Genomic DNA, 17912 nt, shown 5'->3' with positions numbered 1-17912 from the left:
GCTTGCTCCATTGTCTGTAGGCTGTACAAAAAGCATTTTTCTCCTATGCATAGCAATCACCTTTCATACTTCTACACTTACACATTTGCATACAATATATTTTTCCCATTTGCCTCGCATGATAAAAGTCCTTAAAATGGCACATGAGCAATCCAAAGACAAAGATGTCTTACATGTTGTATGGTATTCCGTTGTTCAGAGGTTTTTACTTATACACATGCTGCACATTAATATTTTTAAAACATTTAATTAACTTTTCTAAACCATCTATTAAATTGTATTAAGATAGATGTAACATTTAGAAGAAAGAAACAACTCAGATTCTTCTCCTGATTATGGAGCTAATCCTGACTTTGTTTTCCCCATATGCATGAAAAAAAGTTTTCCTGGTGGGAATAGTTCCTTGCATTTTCCTGTATGGTATTCCATACTTTGTCATAGTGGTTATTTCCTGCTGTTGACCAAGATGCTCCTGTTTGATTCTTTCAGTTCCCTTCTTCAAGCCAGGTTGGTGAGATGTTAAAACTTCTGTTTTAGTCTCTCTTTTTAGTCTCTCTCTTCTTTTGGGCAGTATCTGCCATTTTCTGTAGGTCTGCAATGTACTGACTTCTCAAATCTCTCTCTTTTTTTGTGAGTTAAATACTAGTGTTTCTATGTTATATATATATATTTAAAAAAAAAAAAAGTGAAACAAATAAATAATACTTTCTTACTTGAATCTTTTATATTATTTTTTAATTTCACATGAAATATATCAAATGCAATTTATTTCAGAAAGTGCATATGTCTGTATAAGTATATAAGTGTACATAGGTTTGTATATAGGGAGAATAATGTAAATGACAAGTCCTGCAAGATCTCTGCTTGCATGTTAGTGTGAGAGCTTACTTGACTGAAGTTCCTGGAAGGTTGGTATGACCTATTTTGAGTACATATGTATAAGAGAGTAATGATACAACTCAAATTTAGGCATTCACTTTAGCTGGCTAGTGTAATTTGGTTTCCCCTCTGGTCAACCAAGAAAGAAAGAGCAGTTCTTTCCTCCTCCCTTGGACAGATACCTTGTTGCACTAGGCTTCTGCTCTAATTTAGCCAGTTGAGCCTAAACTGAATAGTATGAATAAAGCTCTTTTCCTCCTCCTTTACCTTAATCATCATAAACAAGATCATGACAGCATCACAGTATTTCACTACTTAGAGTCAAATAAATTACAGCCGGGAAAGACAAATTACCCTATTAGTTAATCTTCCTGTCTTTCTAGGGTTTTCCCTTAGAATACATTATCTAGCATCCTGTGCAATAAAGTGAACTCTTCAGTGAGGAGGATTCTGTTATTTCCCTTGGGGAGCTATTCCTCCTTGTACAATTTCTCATTGTAAGGAAACTTTTGTTGTTGTTTTCCTCTTTGCAGAAGATTAAGTGAATTCTTGTATCTATCTATGTATTTATATGGTTCTTATCACACGCATATCAATATTACACCTGTAAACTACATAATTTTTCCTTCTCATTTCTCCCTCTAGGAGTAGATGTGTAGAGCATTCTACTGTAGATAGAACAGAACAGATCCTTGCTTCCTTTCTCTCAGGCATGTCAAGCTTATGTTGCCTGTTTTTTGCTAGTGAACCATTCTGGCCCATAACTCTACTCGTTGCCAATGCTCAGGGTGCCTCTTCCTCCTCCATTAAGTTTTCATCACTGTAAGGTGTCCACTGGACACTGGAAAAGCAAACACCTTTCTATTTTTCACATACTTTCTTTTAAGTGTGGGAAGATCTCCTGAAAAACCCACACAAGGCCTCTGTCATTTGTTCTCAGAGCAATCCTTAAAACTCTTCCATGATGGCTGTGTCCTATAGGCACCGTGGATAATCTGAGAGCAGGCATGTCAGGCAGCAGCACCACTGCATGCTCACAACATTGCTTCCTGGCATGATTTCCAGCATTTTGCCGTCTCCTCATCTCTCTTCAGTTGTCTGCGTTTGTCTTTGCTGGTACTTGGTTCACAGAATCTTTTGGAAGGGTACTTGTATTGTGAGATTTGATCCATGTATTGGGCCTTTAGAGCATTGAAACTGCTAACAGTAATATAAGCACATTGAAGGACTGATACAGGAGGGAGTAAAATAACATATGATCTTCAAAAGAGCCCTAAAACACTCATACAACATACCCACATATACGTATGTTTACATAGTCTGTGCTTCAAATATATACCTGCATACACATCAATGACTGGCAATTTAAAATACCAGTCATAATATTATGTGTGTGTGTATTTTGCATATGTTAACAAGTTCTGAAGTGCATTACACAGGTTTCTATTCCATATACATTTTGTTTGTTTGGCTACTGAAAATTCTAATTGATAGATTTTGTGTTTAAGAAATGTCCTCATGCAGAATATAGGATGATGAAGCTTAAAACTATGTTTTAGTATTTAAAAAAATCAGCCACAGTGAAAAACAAATAAGAATAACTTTCTCCAGCTTTGAGGCAGTAGTAATGAGGCAGTAATAATTTACATGTCAAGAAGTTATACAGGTTTTTATGAGATTATTGCAGTTTTATTCAATAAAAAATAGTTACCATGACAACAACTGTCATGCTACCTGTGAGATTATAGCAAAGAAGGACAGTGAAGAAAAGCCTTCATTTTGGAAAGAATGCTTATCTGACCTGCTGAATACAAACAATGCTTTGCTTTGACCACTTCTGACTGCATGGCTGCTATCAGCCGAACTCAAAATCTAGCTAGAGATTTTGAAGCACAGTGATCCTCTTAGAAAAACAAAACAGTTGGTAAATAATGGTCGGTCTTTTTCATGCAAATATACTCTTAATGCCCTGTCAGATTTGTAATCAGATCTCCTAAATGAAATGGAGATTTCAGCCTGTCAAGATCTGAGAAGGAAAGAAAGAGTGAAGGAAACTAAAATGGACCACAGAAAAGCAAAGAAAATAGAAGTCCTATGGAAAATGAGAAAACATAGTCCTTGCATCATGGTCACATTTTTTATTTTTACCAGCTATTGCAATCTTTCAACAAAATGGTTGCTTCATTGAATATGGATTCATGTAAATTTTTGTCACTGACTATGTGTTACATCCTCTAAACATACAACTTTGATTTCTTTTCAGTACACACATTTCACTGCCATACCAAAAAATCTTTGCTTTCCTACTCCCTGTGGCAGCATATGCATTTTTCTTTCTGACTAATGTGCAGAATCTGTACCCTGACTTGCACATAAAAACACAGCCAAAACAACGGAAGAGCATTAGCTGAGCACACACATCTTATTTTTATGAAGGCTTTTAATCTTAGTTTGCCAGGAAACACAGGCTTTCTTACCTAACCATATAAAAATACCTTTATTGTTAATTGTGGCTCTGATTGCTAGCCTGTTGCAAGGAGAAACTCTGAAATCTGACACTAACAGAGTAAAACAATCAGCAATGGTTAATGGCTAAATCGCATTAGAAATATTCATTAATTAAAATCTGTTGAATCTCTTTGCAGTCCATATTTAATCACAGGGTCATTAGCATTGCAAAAGTGTACCTCAGAAGAAAATGCAGAAAATTTTTAACTGAACATCTTAAAATTTGCCTCATCTATCTAAAAAATGGGTTTGTTTTACAGAAGGCAATATTAAGTGCAAAAAAAAAAAAAAAAAAAAAGAAACAGTAATTATGCTGTTGGACCAGATTATATAAGACTGGTATATTATTGTAATTAGGGCAACAGTAACTTGGACTATAATAGTGGCTTTCTTGTAAAAATGGCACCATTTCAAATTTATAGTCTCTAGCTAAATGAGTTTGTTGTAGCATTGACGAAGAAACAAACACAAGCCAAATGCAGTCAAAATTAAACAGAAACAGAAACCTTAGCTGTTTATTTGCTGGGTTGAACCCATAACATTATCTTTCAAAGAGCATTTACTCCATAAATGCCTTTTCCTGGATTGTTACTGCTTTTTGAATGCTAAATTTTTATCTTTAAAACTTTAAGCATATTATGCATGTAAAAAATATTTATATACATGTGGTTTATAACTACAGTGTCTGTAGTGCAGTAAAATCCTACTTAAATATTGATAATCCAAAACTCTAGTCCAAAGCTTGGAGAGTTCTGCCGCATTATGGAGGTTGCCTAAGTAATAGCCATGGTGGCTGTGAGTTTCTTTTTTCTGCGTTACTTTGCACCCTCAGGATTTTATCAGTTCTCCAGATCTTTTGTTCATGCTTAGCTGAAATGGGTTCTGTCCCTCAGGGGAGTGGCACAGGTTACTAATTCTTCTGGACCCTCAGTATCTTGCAGTGGAACCAAAGCAACACTGAGGCAGCAACATCCTCTGCAGCTGCAGATGGGATTGAGTTTGCTCCTTTATATACTTATTATTGCCAGTGTGAACATATTGATGTGGCATGTTTCACACCTGCAGAAGACTTGAGTTATAGCATAAAACAAAAAAATGAAATTAAAGGTGATAAAATTTAAGCTATGTAAAAGCTTAACTATCTAATTTCTTTAATTTCTGCTTCATGATTGCTTACATTTTTTTTAAACAATTTTCATCAATAAGATTGTTGGGAGCAAATTAGTGAATTTCAGAGACCTCAGAACTGTCTATGATGGTTGGAAATGAAGTGCAGAGAGTGAGAGACTGGCAGTATAAGAAATTGATTCTAGGAGCTGGGAGAGCGCCTATTTTATTTTTCCCTTCTCTTCATTAGTTTTATTAGACAAGATAATAGTCACACTTCTAGTGACCTGGAAAACAGAAAGAAGGGCATGATATTTTTTGTTTCCTTTTGTGTATATAAACAGTGAATGGCAATACTGACTGTTATGTATGTGTTTTTATGTATGTTTAAATTTCAGATAAGCTTGGTGTCGCAGTAAGTGATTAAATTATTTTCTATCACAAGAAAAAAGTCTTGAGAGCAAAGCATCAGGATTGTAAGCAATGCTAGACACTGATTGCCTGTTTTATTAAGGCGTATTCAACTTTAATGTCTAATGAACACTTGGGATAAAGGATGTGTTTATCAAAGAATCAGCATACCCATTTAAATTTTGAAATCTTGAAATAAATATCTCTAAAAGTCTTCAGGAATTCTCTAGTGAAATAAGAAAAGAATAGATGTTATATATCAAATCTTTCTAAACAAGCAATGTAATTATTTCTGAAGTCCTTTGAAATGAGAGCCAGCTAGGCAAATCAAACACAATCTCAAAGAAGTCAACAGTTTCACTTCTTTATTTTCCTTTGTGTATAGAGAAGATCATGGAAACAAAACAGAGCAGCCACTCGATAAAACACACTAACAAAAATGTTCACTGTTCTGTGAATGAGCCTTATCTTATTCCAGCCTTGTCCCATTGTATGATGTTCTTCATGAACATCTTCTGCCTTGGTAGGTTACAAAACAAAAATTTAATAATAGCTGCCACTCCCACAGAAACCTAGTACATCACCTGCTGTTTCAGCTTGGATCCAGTTGAAGAGAGCACTGATTTGTATGTTCATATTCAATATCACATATGGGATGGCATCTAATTTATTGTTCCTTTCTTCAAGCGAGGTGTAACTTGGATTCAGCAGCACAAAGTGTGAGAAGGAAGAGGAGGCTAATTTTATTGGCACATCTAGAAAGGGGGAGCATTTTGGTGGGTGCTATAATTCTTTTCCTTTTAAACATGAGAAACATAATTCAGCCCTTAACCTCTCTCCTACTCTCACACTCTGTAGATATTTTCTATATTGCTAGCCTAATTAATGTCATCATTATATTTTTTAAGTCATCCAAAAAAAAAAAAAAAAAAAAGGTTGTTGCAAAAAGTTTAACAGAACCTACCGAATTTCATTTGATTTTGCTAATTGCAAAATGCTATGTTGCCTAAGAATGAAGAGGGCAATTTCTTTAAAATTTTCTAACATTTTTTTTTTGACTGAGTGTAGAGTTTATAACTCTGACTAGGCAATGGACCCTTCATTGGCAGGCACTCATTTCAGAGACAATACAAGTTGTCCTGACACTGTCACTGTGGCCACATCAAACCATTGTTATGGCTGCAAGCCAAGAGAAAAAAAAAGAATCCTTTTTGTTATTGCTTTTCCATGCAGTCACTGTAACTTGGCAAGGTGCTTTCAAATGTGGTTTTGCACATCTTAAACGCAACATATTATATTGTGTTATTAACCTTGTATTTCATATCCCTTTGATATGATTCCTTTGCAAATGCTCGAAGTCTACACAGATCTATCAGGTAGCTTTAAATGCATTCTACAAAGAAACAGTAAATGATACAGCTTCTAAAAAGGTTTTTTCCTTTACCCAGAAATTCTGTCTGCTGGCATATAACAACATGAAGGAAAATGTTTTGTTTGTGTTCTACAAATACTGTTGTAGGTTATTATTGTGTATTTTATTGATTATTGTTACTTTCTTTATTTGTTATTATACCTCACAAATTTCTTTAGAATTTCAAGTAAATGATTTTTTGTTCCTAATTATTTTTGAGTAAGTTATGCAAACTTATAGGAAGAATATTAGTTAATGTATATTCTTTCTATTTAGGCACCTTTGTTACTAAAGTAACAGCTACAGATGCAGATGATCCAGTTTATGGAAATAGTGCCAAGCTGGTTTATAGCATTCTGGAAGGACAGCCTTACTTTTCTATTGAACCACATACAGGTAGGTAACTGAATATGAATCCCTGGGTTATATTTATGCTCTGCCTCTTAAAAATGTTTTGTATAATAAACTTAAACAGGGAACATAAGGAGGTGTCTGTCAGCATTACTGAGTTGCAACACATCTCACACGTATCCCATCAGAGCCTGAACATGTGAAAAGACAAAGAAAAATCTGTATTAAAGGTAATGCAAGTAATGGTAACACTAATATTACAGAAGTTACTGAAGCAAAACTGAAGGCAGTGGAAGTGTTGTGTGACTTATAACTGGTTAGGGACTGGAAGACGTAGCCTGAGGAATTTAATGAACATAATGTAATTTTCAATATGAGGCTATAGTATTTCCAGTTAAAGAAAGAACAGTTTAGCTTGGGAATTTCAGTGAGCATATTGTGTGTTTTCACTAAAAAATGATTTATTTTTTTTCCTGACTGGATGAATCGAGGAAAGAAAGAACATGATACTGGGTTTTGTTATGAAGTTTTATTAGTGTGCATTTAGGATGACTTTATTTCTCTGTGGTTTTAAAATCTTGAGCGAATAATCTGAAAGGAGTGCCAATAAATCCATTTCCTCCTGTTTGCTATACATATGTCACACTTCGAGAAAATGCATTTGTCTCTGAGAAGTGTTTTTTTTTTTTTTTTTAAGTGATTTGGCATTATTTCTTATGTTCTTTCACCTGTTACTTGAGGTAGATTTTAATCACTGTAGTCAAGCAGCTGTGATCTCCTAAGGTGAAGAAAACTATAACTAATATTATAACATACAAAAAAAAAAAAATCACCTGAATTTATGCAGCCATAAAGGAGTAAATTCCTGTACTCATGCTGATTAACAAGATTATGAAGTAAGTGCTAGGAGAATTATTAAAGGATGTTTTTGATAGATGAAATGTGCAAAGCTTTCTGAACAACAGAAAACTGTCAGACTCTTTAAAGTCTGGAAGCTTGTTAATTCTTTTTAGGGAGATTGCATGGGAAAAATAATTTTCTTTTCCCAGAAATGCCCTAGCTTACAGGGACTTGACAAATAGTGTAGATCAATAAATGGGATTCATCTATTACATTATTTTCTTCTGGTTGAAGGAAAACTGTCCTGAGTATGAAAACAATCTCTGGAATGTAATTCAGTATTTGAATTTATGGTGAATGTAAACTATAGTCCTACAAAGAATAACTTTTTCGGTCCAGTGAAAAAAACACACTTATTTCAAAAATAATTATGCCAAGGGGGTGTTATCAGTGAAGCCCCTTAGTTTATGCTGACGATTTGTCAAAAGTCACATGGAAATAAAACTCTGAACAGATTCCTGACCATCAAGTATAAAAATACATGATTTTGTTTTCTGTTGTATTACAAATTCTTTTGTGCAGGAATGATTTGTTGTAGCTGTCTCAGTTAGAGGAGGATTAGCTATAGGCTCTTTCTCTGTTTCTGCAAGGGAAAGTTCATAAAGTACTGATAGTGCTCACCTGTTCCCACCAGCTGAGGTGGCGTATATTCTCCTGCTACGCAGATTTTCCAGTTCCTTCACATGAAATGGCCTGAAAAAAAAATTATTCCAAACCTAAAAAATTGTTTAATTTGACTCAGGTTTATTGTTTGTATTACATTAAAATGTTATGCTTAATCCAATAAAATAACCATTCATCACCTAGGAAAGTGATTTCCATTATCACGAAAGCTAGAGAAAACTCCAAAGCTTTTTGGTGAACCTGAAAATCATGATTTTTTCTCCTGTTTCACTTGCATTAAATTCCCCCTCCTACCTTCATTTCCAGTTATAAATATTCCTTTTAGTAGCAGTTCAGTTAACATGAAAATGACACGTTAGTTTCTAAGGGGAATTTAATCATAAAGAATTCAACTGTGGTTTTGCCACAGTCCCTGGGTAAGTGGCTTCATATTATGGAGCTGCTTCTGAATGAATAAATGGTTTCTGATTCCCTATTTTTCTAGATCTATGTAGGGCATCGATTACATTCTTCTCTAAATCATTACAGCTGAACGAGTTTATGTACTGAGGCCATCCTGTCTGTCTTTGCCATCTATATGTAATGGTCTTCATCTGTAGTATAACTACAGTGCTACTCCTACAGCTAGCCAAAGGATAGTTAAAGCTGGAGAGTATGTGGCTGTATCTATGGTATTCAAAGGGTTTACACATTTTTTGTAGTGCTTAACGTTTTAAAATGTACAAAATTTATTATATCTTCATTCACTTAGAGAAAAAGGTATCTACTAGCAATATTAAATGTCAAAATATAGAGAGCCCTTCAGCTCTCTATATGTATGTTATCTCCATGTATGTTATCTAGAATATATAAACAACAAACATACATAAAAATCTAGTCATTAAACAAACCAGACACAAGTATTCCTGTAGAAAATGCAGCCGTATAATGTGCATGGTGAAAAAGACAGCTCTAAAAGGCAGCAACTTTTTGTGGTTCTTCTGAGGAGAAGTATTGATTTCAGAAAAACATAAATAAGTAGGCAGCACATTTCTTGGTAATACAAAAATTTCAGAGCAAGGGTATGATAATGTTTATTACATACCAGAGAGAGTTTTATGGTTTGTTACATGCAGTCTCAAAATGACGATAGTATTATACTAAGATAGCTACAATTTTGCAGTAGCTTGTGGCACTGAATATTTCACCTTTTAGAGGTAGTGGTGCATAAAACATGCACGCTAGTTTAGCCTCTCTGTAATTTGGACAGTATTGCTGTTAACATGGGCATATAGATTGGAAGGTGTATTTTAATAAAAAAGAAAATTTCCAAAGCAAACAAAATATTTAAATGTTTGACTGTTTCTTTACATTTATCCAATGTATTTTTTCTCATAGAAGCTTGGCCAAGGAAACCCATTACACATCTGTTTGTAGTACACAGGAACCCAGTTAAAATTTCCTTAGGGGAGGATTTTTGGTACTACAGTGAAAGTGTAGAAATTGGAGCATAAGAGTTAGCTAGATTAGTAGCTTGTCCAAAACAAAACAAACCTGAAGGTGACTCTCCAAGCATGGTAGCTGTTTTTTTGTTGTTGTTGTTTTGTTTTGTATGCTTGTCTGTATAGTCTGTAGTTACATTTTCACTGGGCTTACTTTTTATTAGCAGCTTTGGTAAATGAAAAATCTTTCCAATATATTTGAAACAGAATTGATTCTGATCATAGATACTGTGTCTAGAACTGTGTCTTCCCTGGAATGGAATCATTATGTTAAGAAACAGACTATGTTAACGTGAGCTACCAAAGAATGCAAATGTTTTCCTTTATTCATGGGAGTGTTTCAAGCGTTGAAGCATAGCTACTTAGAGCTTATCAACTATTTTTTTCTAGGTGACTGGCCTTTTATTAGATTTGTGTAGTAGAAATCAAGACTATATTTAGATTTTGTGCAGCTACCAAAGATGTTGCCTATAATTTTGTTCATTTGCTGACTCAGAGTAAAGATTGTTTTATGTCACTGTTCTGTTTTAATGGTACAATGAGAGCTCACTGCCAGGAATAATCCAAATCATGCTTTCTGTAGTACTCCAAGCATCATGAAAACAAGGGAACAGAGGTGTAAGATGTCTATGGTGTCCTTCATGCCTGTGGTAGAAAGGGCTGTTACACCCAAGGGCAAATCCAAGGAAGCAGTTTCTTACTCTTCTGCTTTTTATTTCTTACTAATTTGATATTAACTAGATGTAATTCTTACTGGAATTACTCTTGGTTGAAACTGACATTACTCTCAACCTCCTTATTGAAACAATTCTATAATACTGGGTGCACAGAAAAAAGTTCTGCTAAGTGACCCATAAAACAATAGTTTTCCATTACATTAGATGAAAAATACATATACTACTGCAGTTCTAGTTTGCAAATTCTTCTGTATGAGTTATAGACACATGAAAGAAGGTAATTCAGAAGTTATTTTTCATTCAGACATCTGAATACAGCTTAGGGTAAATGCTTTTTTGATGGCATGCTCTGTTCTGAATATTTTTTCCCTTTTCATAGGTGAATTTTAATATGACCATAGGTTCATTGGATAGAGAACAACATAAATAATACATTACAAAGATGACAGAATCAGATTTTCTATGAAAAGCTAAATTTACCATGTGATAGCATCAGATTAGTAACAGAACTTGCAATGTTCAGTATAGTCCATAACTCGTTATAACTGAATAACTGATGTCAGATTTGCTAAAACTGACATCATAATTTGTGTCATTTATAGCATTATACAAGTTGTATATATTCTCCTGTAATCCAAACAATGAAATTCAAAATGCTGGGGGAGGGGCTTATTTAAGACTGCTAGAAGCAGCAAAAGTATACTTCTCACATTTAAGCTTTTTCGAAGATATTAAATCATGACTGTCAGCTTTAAAATAAGATTATCATAATGGAATATAATATGAAGTGACACGGTGTTCTACAATATAGGAATAGCAAAGAAAATACATTATCAGCTGCGTCTCATTTATTTACATTTCACATGAACTTACTTAAATAATGTCACTCCTACACACACCTGAAATATGTGAACAAGACGAATTATACCAAATGCCCTACTGCACTGGAAAATGCATTTCATTACTCAAGCATAAACCCTTGCAATATATGAAAAAGAACAGCTTTTAAATGCTGCCATCTTGGTTATGGTCACTTGGTACAATGGCCAAATTTTAAGTCAGTAAAGCTGAGAAGAAAACAAAAGAATAAGGAGGCCTAGAAAACTAAAATCTCTCCTTAACAGCCTGTGGATATTTCTTTGGAGAGTGAATATTTGATTCATTTTCTATGCCTACCTTTAACTTCCGTGTGAAAGTCCACATGCTTTAACCAACAGAGCTTTTAATGATTCAGTATGTGACACCCTCTGGAACACAGTATTGAACCTGAGACACTGTGTGGCTCTGAAATTCAGAACATAAAAGAGTAGGCCTAGGAGGAGTGAAAATGGCATTTGGGTGAAGTCAGGTATGAATCTCCTATTTTTATTTACAGTCTTTATTGCCTTCCTCCCTCTAGACCTTAAAATACAGTCCAGCAATAAAAATCAGTAAGGTAATGAGGGTAAGTGACAGCAACTATTGAATTACAAACATTTTTGTGATGACATACGCTCACTCTTCTACCAAGTTGTTAAAGTCCAGTTTATTAATTTAATTTATTAATTTATTATTAATGCTGGGCAACAATAATAGCACAAGCTGCCCCCAGAATATTGTATGTAGTATATTGGCGAGACACATCGTCATAAAAAAAAGACTACTGAGACACCGAAGAAAGTTCAAAGCAGTGTAACTGAGGTGAGAGAGACTGAAGAATATGACTTAGAATGAAAGATTGATTGAACTTAATTTGAATAAACTGGATAAGAGGTGATTAAAGGAGGATATGAAATCACTGTACAAATATTTGAAAGGTGTTAATAAAAGAGAGGCACAGGGACTGTTTCTGTAATTACTCATGATAAAATGACAAGGTAGCATTTTCAAATGAGAGTGAGATGGGAAAACAGTTTTGATACAGGAAATAACATTCAACTGCAAGGGAAAGTAATGAGCTTCTAAGAACAGAACTAACTCATGTTCAACAGACCCTTTCTAAATAGTTCAGTTTCTGAATAGTTTAGATTTAAACCCTGGTGAGATTGGCGTAGAGAAGGAACCTGTTCAACATTAGGCACAGCCTGGATTGAACTACAGCTTTCTAACTCATTTTATTAACCAGTGCTGCTGTGATATTCCTGAAAATTACTACAGATTCAGTTACAGTTAACTTATTTTTGAAACTGAAATAATTGTAAGAGGCATGAACCAGGATGGACAGATGTTGTTCTGTTGTTGTGTCTTGGCAAATAAGGTGTATGAACTCATTTCCCAGGCAAGAAGGCAGATGTGTGCAGTAGCAGACAGAAGATAGGTTTGTAGGCCTGATAGCAGTATCATTCCCAGTGTAGCAGAATCAGCTCCAGCACATACTGAATTTCTGGAGTCTGTGCTCAGTCACTAGCACTTGGTTACAGCACCTTCAGCTCAGTCTGTACAGTCTCTGATGTACTTAGGTGCAATGCTGAAAATAGAGTATATTTTCAAACTAGTATGAACCTTTTTTTTTTTTTTGCCATTGTGTACTAAGTATACTGTACAACCTTAGGAGTTGTGGTAAGGTGTTTGTACAGAGAATCATTGGTGATTCTGAGTTGTCTTGGTGACAGCCCATTAGGAGAGTGTTGTACTGACAAACTGCTAGTGCAGCAGACCCAAGGGTCAGTTCTTGCTTTTTGCTTAGAAGTATAAAGTGCAACCATTATGGATAAGGTATGTAGGATTGGTCCTGCAGCAGTGGCAAAAGCAGCGTTTTCTGATTAATAAAGAAAGTATAAAATCATTGTGGAGAGGTTTGAAAGCAGTTATGACAATCTGTAGATGGTAAAGATGATTCGCTTAAGATCAAGACAGACTGGCATTTGAAAAAAAAAAAAAACAAAAACAAAAGTGATTTCTGTTTCTAGAGTTTATCGAGAAATAGTATTAGCAAACAGGCTGATACCACATTTATTTCTTGCATTTCAGAGCAATACCTCCATCATTTTAGAAAGCTAGTGAAATAGAGCAGCAACTTTTCTCATGCTGAGTAGAAGAACTGGGGATACATATCTAAATAATATTGTGCTTCCAGAGACTGAATTAGAAGAGAGGAGTTTGAGCTACACGGTTATATTTGGAAAATATCTGAAAAAGAGTCCAAAGCTACATTTTCTGAAGTGTTTAGTAGAGTTATAAGTATTACTGGATCATAACAAATTAAATCATAAGGAAACAGGTTCATAAATGTAGTGCAAAATGTTTGTTTACTGCATTCATTCTCAGTTGGTGAGAGGGTGACCCTTTCACATTCCAGTGAAAACTTGTTCCCAGAGAAAAAGGAATGGCTGGTAAGTCTCTAGTATGAGATGAAAGCATTTTTTTTCCTTGCTGTAAAACCCAGATACAAGTTCATCTGAATTGAAATGGTAGTATTATAATAGGTGTTATCTGATCATGATATTCTTCAAGAAAAATATATCTAGTGAAAGACAGGTAGTGTTCATTTATGCACAAAGGCAAGCTTGCAAGGTCTACTTCAAAATGAAAGCAAGAACTGAAAAAACATGTAAATGGAAGTAATATGGGCTGAAAAAGTAGATATAATAGATTGTAGGTTAAACAAGAAACTATAGAGATTTAATAGAACAGTATTCGCCCTTCATCTTTTTGTTTAACAGAGAGGCAGATAGTGTCGTCTTTCCCATACAGTTTTAAAAAATAAACATGGTAATAAAATATGCACACTGTTAGCTTCTCTCTTAAAAATAAAAAACGGCATAGAATCACTCCACAGGTAATTATATAACACAGCATTCATTTCCTTACCTAGAGTTTATTTTTACTGTGGCTAATGGCTTTGATTTGAAATACGTCTACATCTGACTGTAGTTCAGATACTCCTGTAATTGTTAATTTTTCTGTAAAGTTAGCCAACTTAGACACTACAGCTGTTTTTCTTGTCTTGCTAGAATAAAAGTCCTAAAGGCATTAAACCTTAGTAAGGAATGGGAATAATTTTTATTAAAAAGATTATGATTTATATGAAGGGTAAATTGAATTTAAAAATAGTGGAACAGTATGCCTGTATAACATCCTCAAAGGACTAGAATTTCTTTAATTTTCAAGAAAGTTAGTAGTGATCTATTCATTTTTAAGGAATTATGGTACAGGTTTTCCAGAGGTCTCCAAGTGAACATTTTTTATGGGCTGCTAAAACATCACTGAAGTCACTGTGCTTCATGGGAGTACAAAGAATACATCTCGCAGCTCTCTGAAGAAATTACAAGATTGATTTTGCAGTAGTTTGGGTCCTAAATGGCTGTTATATTTAATAAAAATCTCCACCAAGATTTTAGCGTGGAAGGAAGATCAAAGCAATTACTTAGCTCTTCCAAAATGAAGAAGGGAAAGTTCCAAAGCATGCTAGCTGAAATAGCAGGAAGTCTTCATCAAAACATGTGAGATAAATGAGATTCTTAAGAAAAGCTTTTCAGGTTCAGATTCCAATTTTGCATAGTGCTTGCTTGGGTTTGGTCCATGTTCTCAATTATTACAATGTGTACTGTTACAGTGTTACCATAAAGAGATCCTTAAAAAAGGGAAGTGAAAAATGGAAAACAGATCCTTATTTTTTATTGTTGCTTTTCCTCCTCTTCATCAGCTATAGCCTTTGTAACTTTGCTTCTTTTCCCCTGATCTTTTTCAGTTTGAGATAGTGTATATTCTTCCAAATAGGTTTTTGAAAGTAGTCCACGGGGGTGCATTTTAACCGATTCAAGTTGTGAGGCAGATTGTGTGAATTGCTCACTGTGTGCATTTAGGACCACTGTAAAAGTAAATCCCATTCTACAGCTGTTTTATTTGCTATTGAGCAGTGTGACACCAATCGCTGCTTAGGAAAAGCAACTCAGCCAAAAAAGAATAAATAAATAAATAAAAGGAACTTCCTTGGGGATGTTCTCATTCTTTGAAGAAATCGGTTACTTCCTGATTTCTTTATCTTCCAGCCCACTTTCTTAGGTTTCCAGCTTTAGTCAGAGTATTTGTAGCTAAATTATGATAGAGCTTTCTTTCCTATGCTTGAACTACATGTCCATCAAAAGTTTTCACAGGCCTAAGGTTTGTAAAGTATTTTAGAATACACAGAGAAGTTTTAGGCAATATGGAGAGGGACCTCAAGCAGTATTCAGTAAGTAACCCTACCTTCAAAAAGAATGAGATCTACTCATTCAAATTCTCAACAGGTATTTGAATAATAGGTTCCCACAGACTTTTAGTGATGGAAATATTATAAATTCTATAAGTAGCCTTCTCTAACTGTACTTACTTCTCTGGTAGAAAGCATTCACCTAATGCTTAACTGAAATTTCTTGTGCTGCAGCTTAAACCTGTTTTGTCATTTACATTGTAGTTCCATCGTTTCTTCTCTTACTCTCATCGGGAAAGGAGAGTAGCTCCCAGTACGTTTTCCATATTTGGCTGCAGACTCTTTGCTCATAGTTCTCTAACTTACTTGAACCAGATTTTTTGTCAGACTTTCTGCTACTTTAGTCATTGCTTTACTCACTGCTTAATTCATCATCAGTTTGAATACAGAAGAGGAATACCCAAAATCAAACACAGTGTTCCAGCAGTGTGTGGGGACTGAAGGGATTATTACTCCACCATTCTTGCATACAATATACTAGCTAAAGTATAATCACAAAATGCTTGAACGCTTTTAACAGTAAAATGCTGTAGACTCATATTCAACTCTTTTTGACTCCACATTTTTTTATCTCATGAGTCACCTGCTCTATTGTAATTGTGAAGTTAACTGTTTCACCCACACAAAATACTTTTTATTTGTCAAACGGAGTTGCATTCTGCTTTTTTAGACTATCCAATCTGTCAAAATTGTTTTGAACTGTAATCCTCTTCTTCTAGTATTTGCAACTACTCCCAACTTTGTGTCACCTGAAAGGCTTGATAAATTTTTCTTGTCTTCCACCATTCAGAAAATACTGAATGATGCTAGAAGCAGAACAAACCCTATGAACAACTTCATCCATCCATCCAATTTGACAGTAAGCCATTGATAACTTTTCTGAATACAATTTTCCAGCAAGCGTCTACCTGCCTTACATTAGTCTTTGGTAATTCTCATCTCTTGCTTTTAAACTACACTTCTGTTTGGCGTATATCATTTTCATCCATCATAACATGCTAAAACTGAGTTATTCTCAATTTGTTTCTGGCTTGAATTGAAGTAGAGTGAGTTGAATGGTCAATGAATTAATGTGCTGTATGCCTATTAGTATTTGTTGAGCTTATTACTATTATTTAGATTTAGAATTTGGTGATTTGACATTTTCTAAAAATTGATTGAAAATTTCAGTATTTCTTGTGAGCACAACTAGAGAACTGGTGAATAAAGAAATAAATAAAACAAATGGTTACATTTGAAATTGTCTGTGCGTAACTCTGCCTTTTGTCTTGATCGCATTACTTTTTTAGGAAAGGATGGAGCCTTTTTGTGTTTGTTAATTTGCCTCATAAGAGATAATGATGCTTTTTTTTTGTTTTAGCTGATTTCAGTCCTCTAGATAGTGAACACAGAAATATAGGTGGTAACAACCCATATAATTCTGAAATATTCAATATTTAAAAATGCTCAGCTGCAGGTACGGTAATTAAAAGAGTACATTTCTTTTTTACATTTTCATTTTTGTTTGAAATCGAAACTTGTATTTATCTTTGCCTCTTAGTCTCTAGCAAATGGTTTATGGTTGAGACAGTAGATAGGAATATTGAAATAACAGATTGTGTTAGTGTTATCACCCAGAGATACCCCAAAATTTTGTTCCTTAAAGGTCAGAAACCATAATTCTTTTGTAGACACTTATTAAGATATTTTAGTTTTTCTTTTACCTTTCAAACTATAGCCAAGGGATAGAGTGTTTCATACATTAATAGACAAATTAAAATACATGCCTAAGAAAAATATCACTTTATTGAATTATTTAACTTTTCTTAGAGTCAAGAATACTAAATGTGGCTTTTTTTTTTTTTACAATTCTAGGCCTGATTTAACTATGTAAATTACTTTTTTTTTTTTTATTAAAAAATAAGATAACAGTAGAAACTGTTTGCCTAAAAAAAATAATGGAGAAAAAGTTATGTTAGGCTTAATTCAAAAGCTGTTGAAATAATATTTCAGTGATATCTTGATCAGGTCTATGAATGAAAAAAAAATAATATTCTAGCATCCTTTTTTAAAGTCACTTTATTTATAACAATGGAGTTATTTGCAGAATGCATCATTACAATTCCTAATTTATTTTTTTTTTTATTTCTATGGGAAAACATTTGATTTCTCTGGGAGGTAATAAAGAAACCAAATTCTGTATCAAGAAAAAAGAAATAAGTATCACAGGTAGGAATAATTCTTATTTTTGACTGTGATTTCCTTGCATTTTTGTTTAAACCAAGGTAGGTGACCACTAATATACTGTTTGGAAAATCTTAGTTTCTTCTTTTCCTTGGTACTAAGAGGCTGGATCTTTAGCATTAAGTTTTTATAACAATATTAACCTACATTCATAAAAATACCTACAAAAC

General features: G+C 34.2%; 1 protein-coding gene across 4 annotated transcripts in view; it reads left to right on the top strand.

Annotated features, from left to right (window-relative positions):
* Positions 1-17912, top strand: part of CDH8 (cadherin 8) — a 204712-nt gene that overhangs the window by 118820 nt on the left and 67980 nt on the right. For 3 of the 4 annotated variants that reach the window (XM_013098274.5, XM_005018256.6, XM_038185527.2), the window contains one exon: positions 6593-6712. In XM_013098274.5, coding sequence (XP_012953728.1) covers positions 6593-6712 — 120 coding nt within the window. Of the gene's footprint in view, positions 1-6592; positions 6713-6810; positions 17728-17912 lie in introns of those variants that run through there. The other variant, XM_021271465.4, reaches the window with a different exon arrangement.

Source organism: Anas platyrhynchos, chromosome 12 (assembly GCF_047663525.1).
Source record: "Anas platyrhynchos isolate ZD024472 breed Pekin duck chromosome 12, IASCAAS_PekinDuck_T2T, whole genome shotgun sequence".
NCBI lineage: Eukaryota > Metazoa > Chordata > Aves > Anseriformes > Anatidae > Anas > Anas platyrhynchos.
The sequence above is the reverse complement of the archived record's forward strand: the minus strand, read 5'-3'. Positions and strand labels throughout refer to the sequence as shown.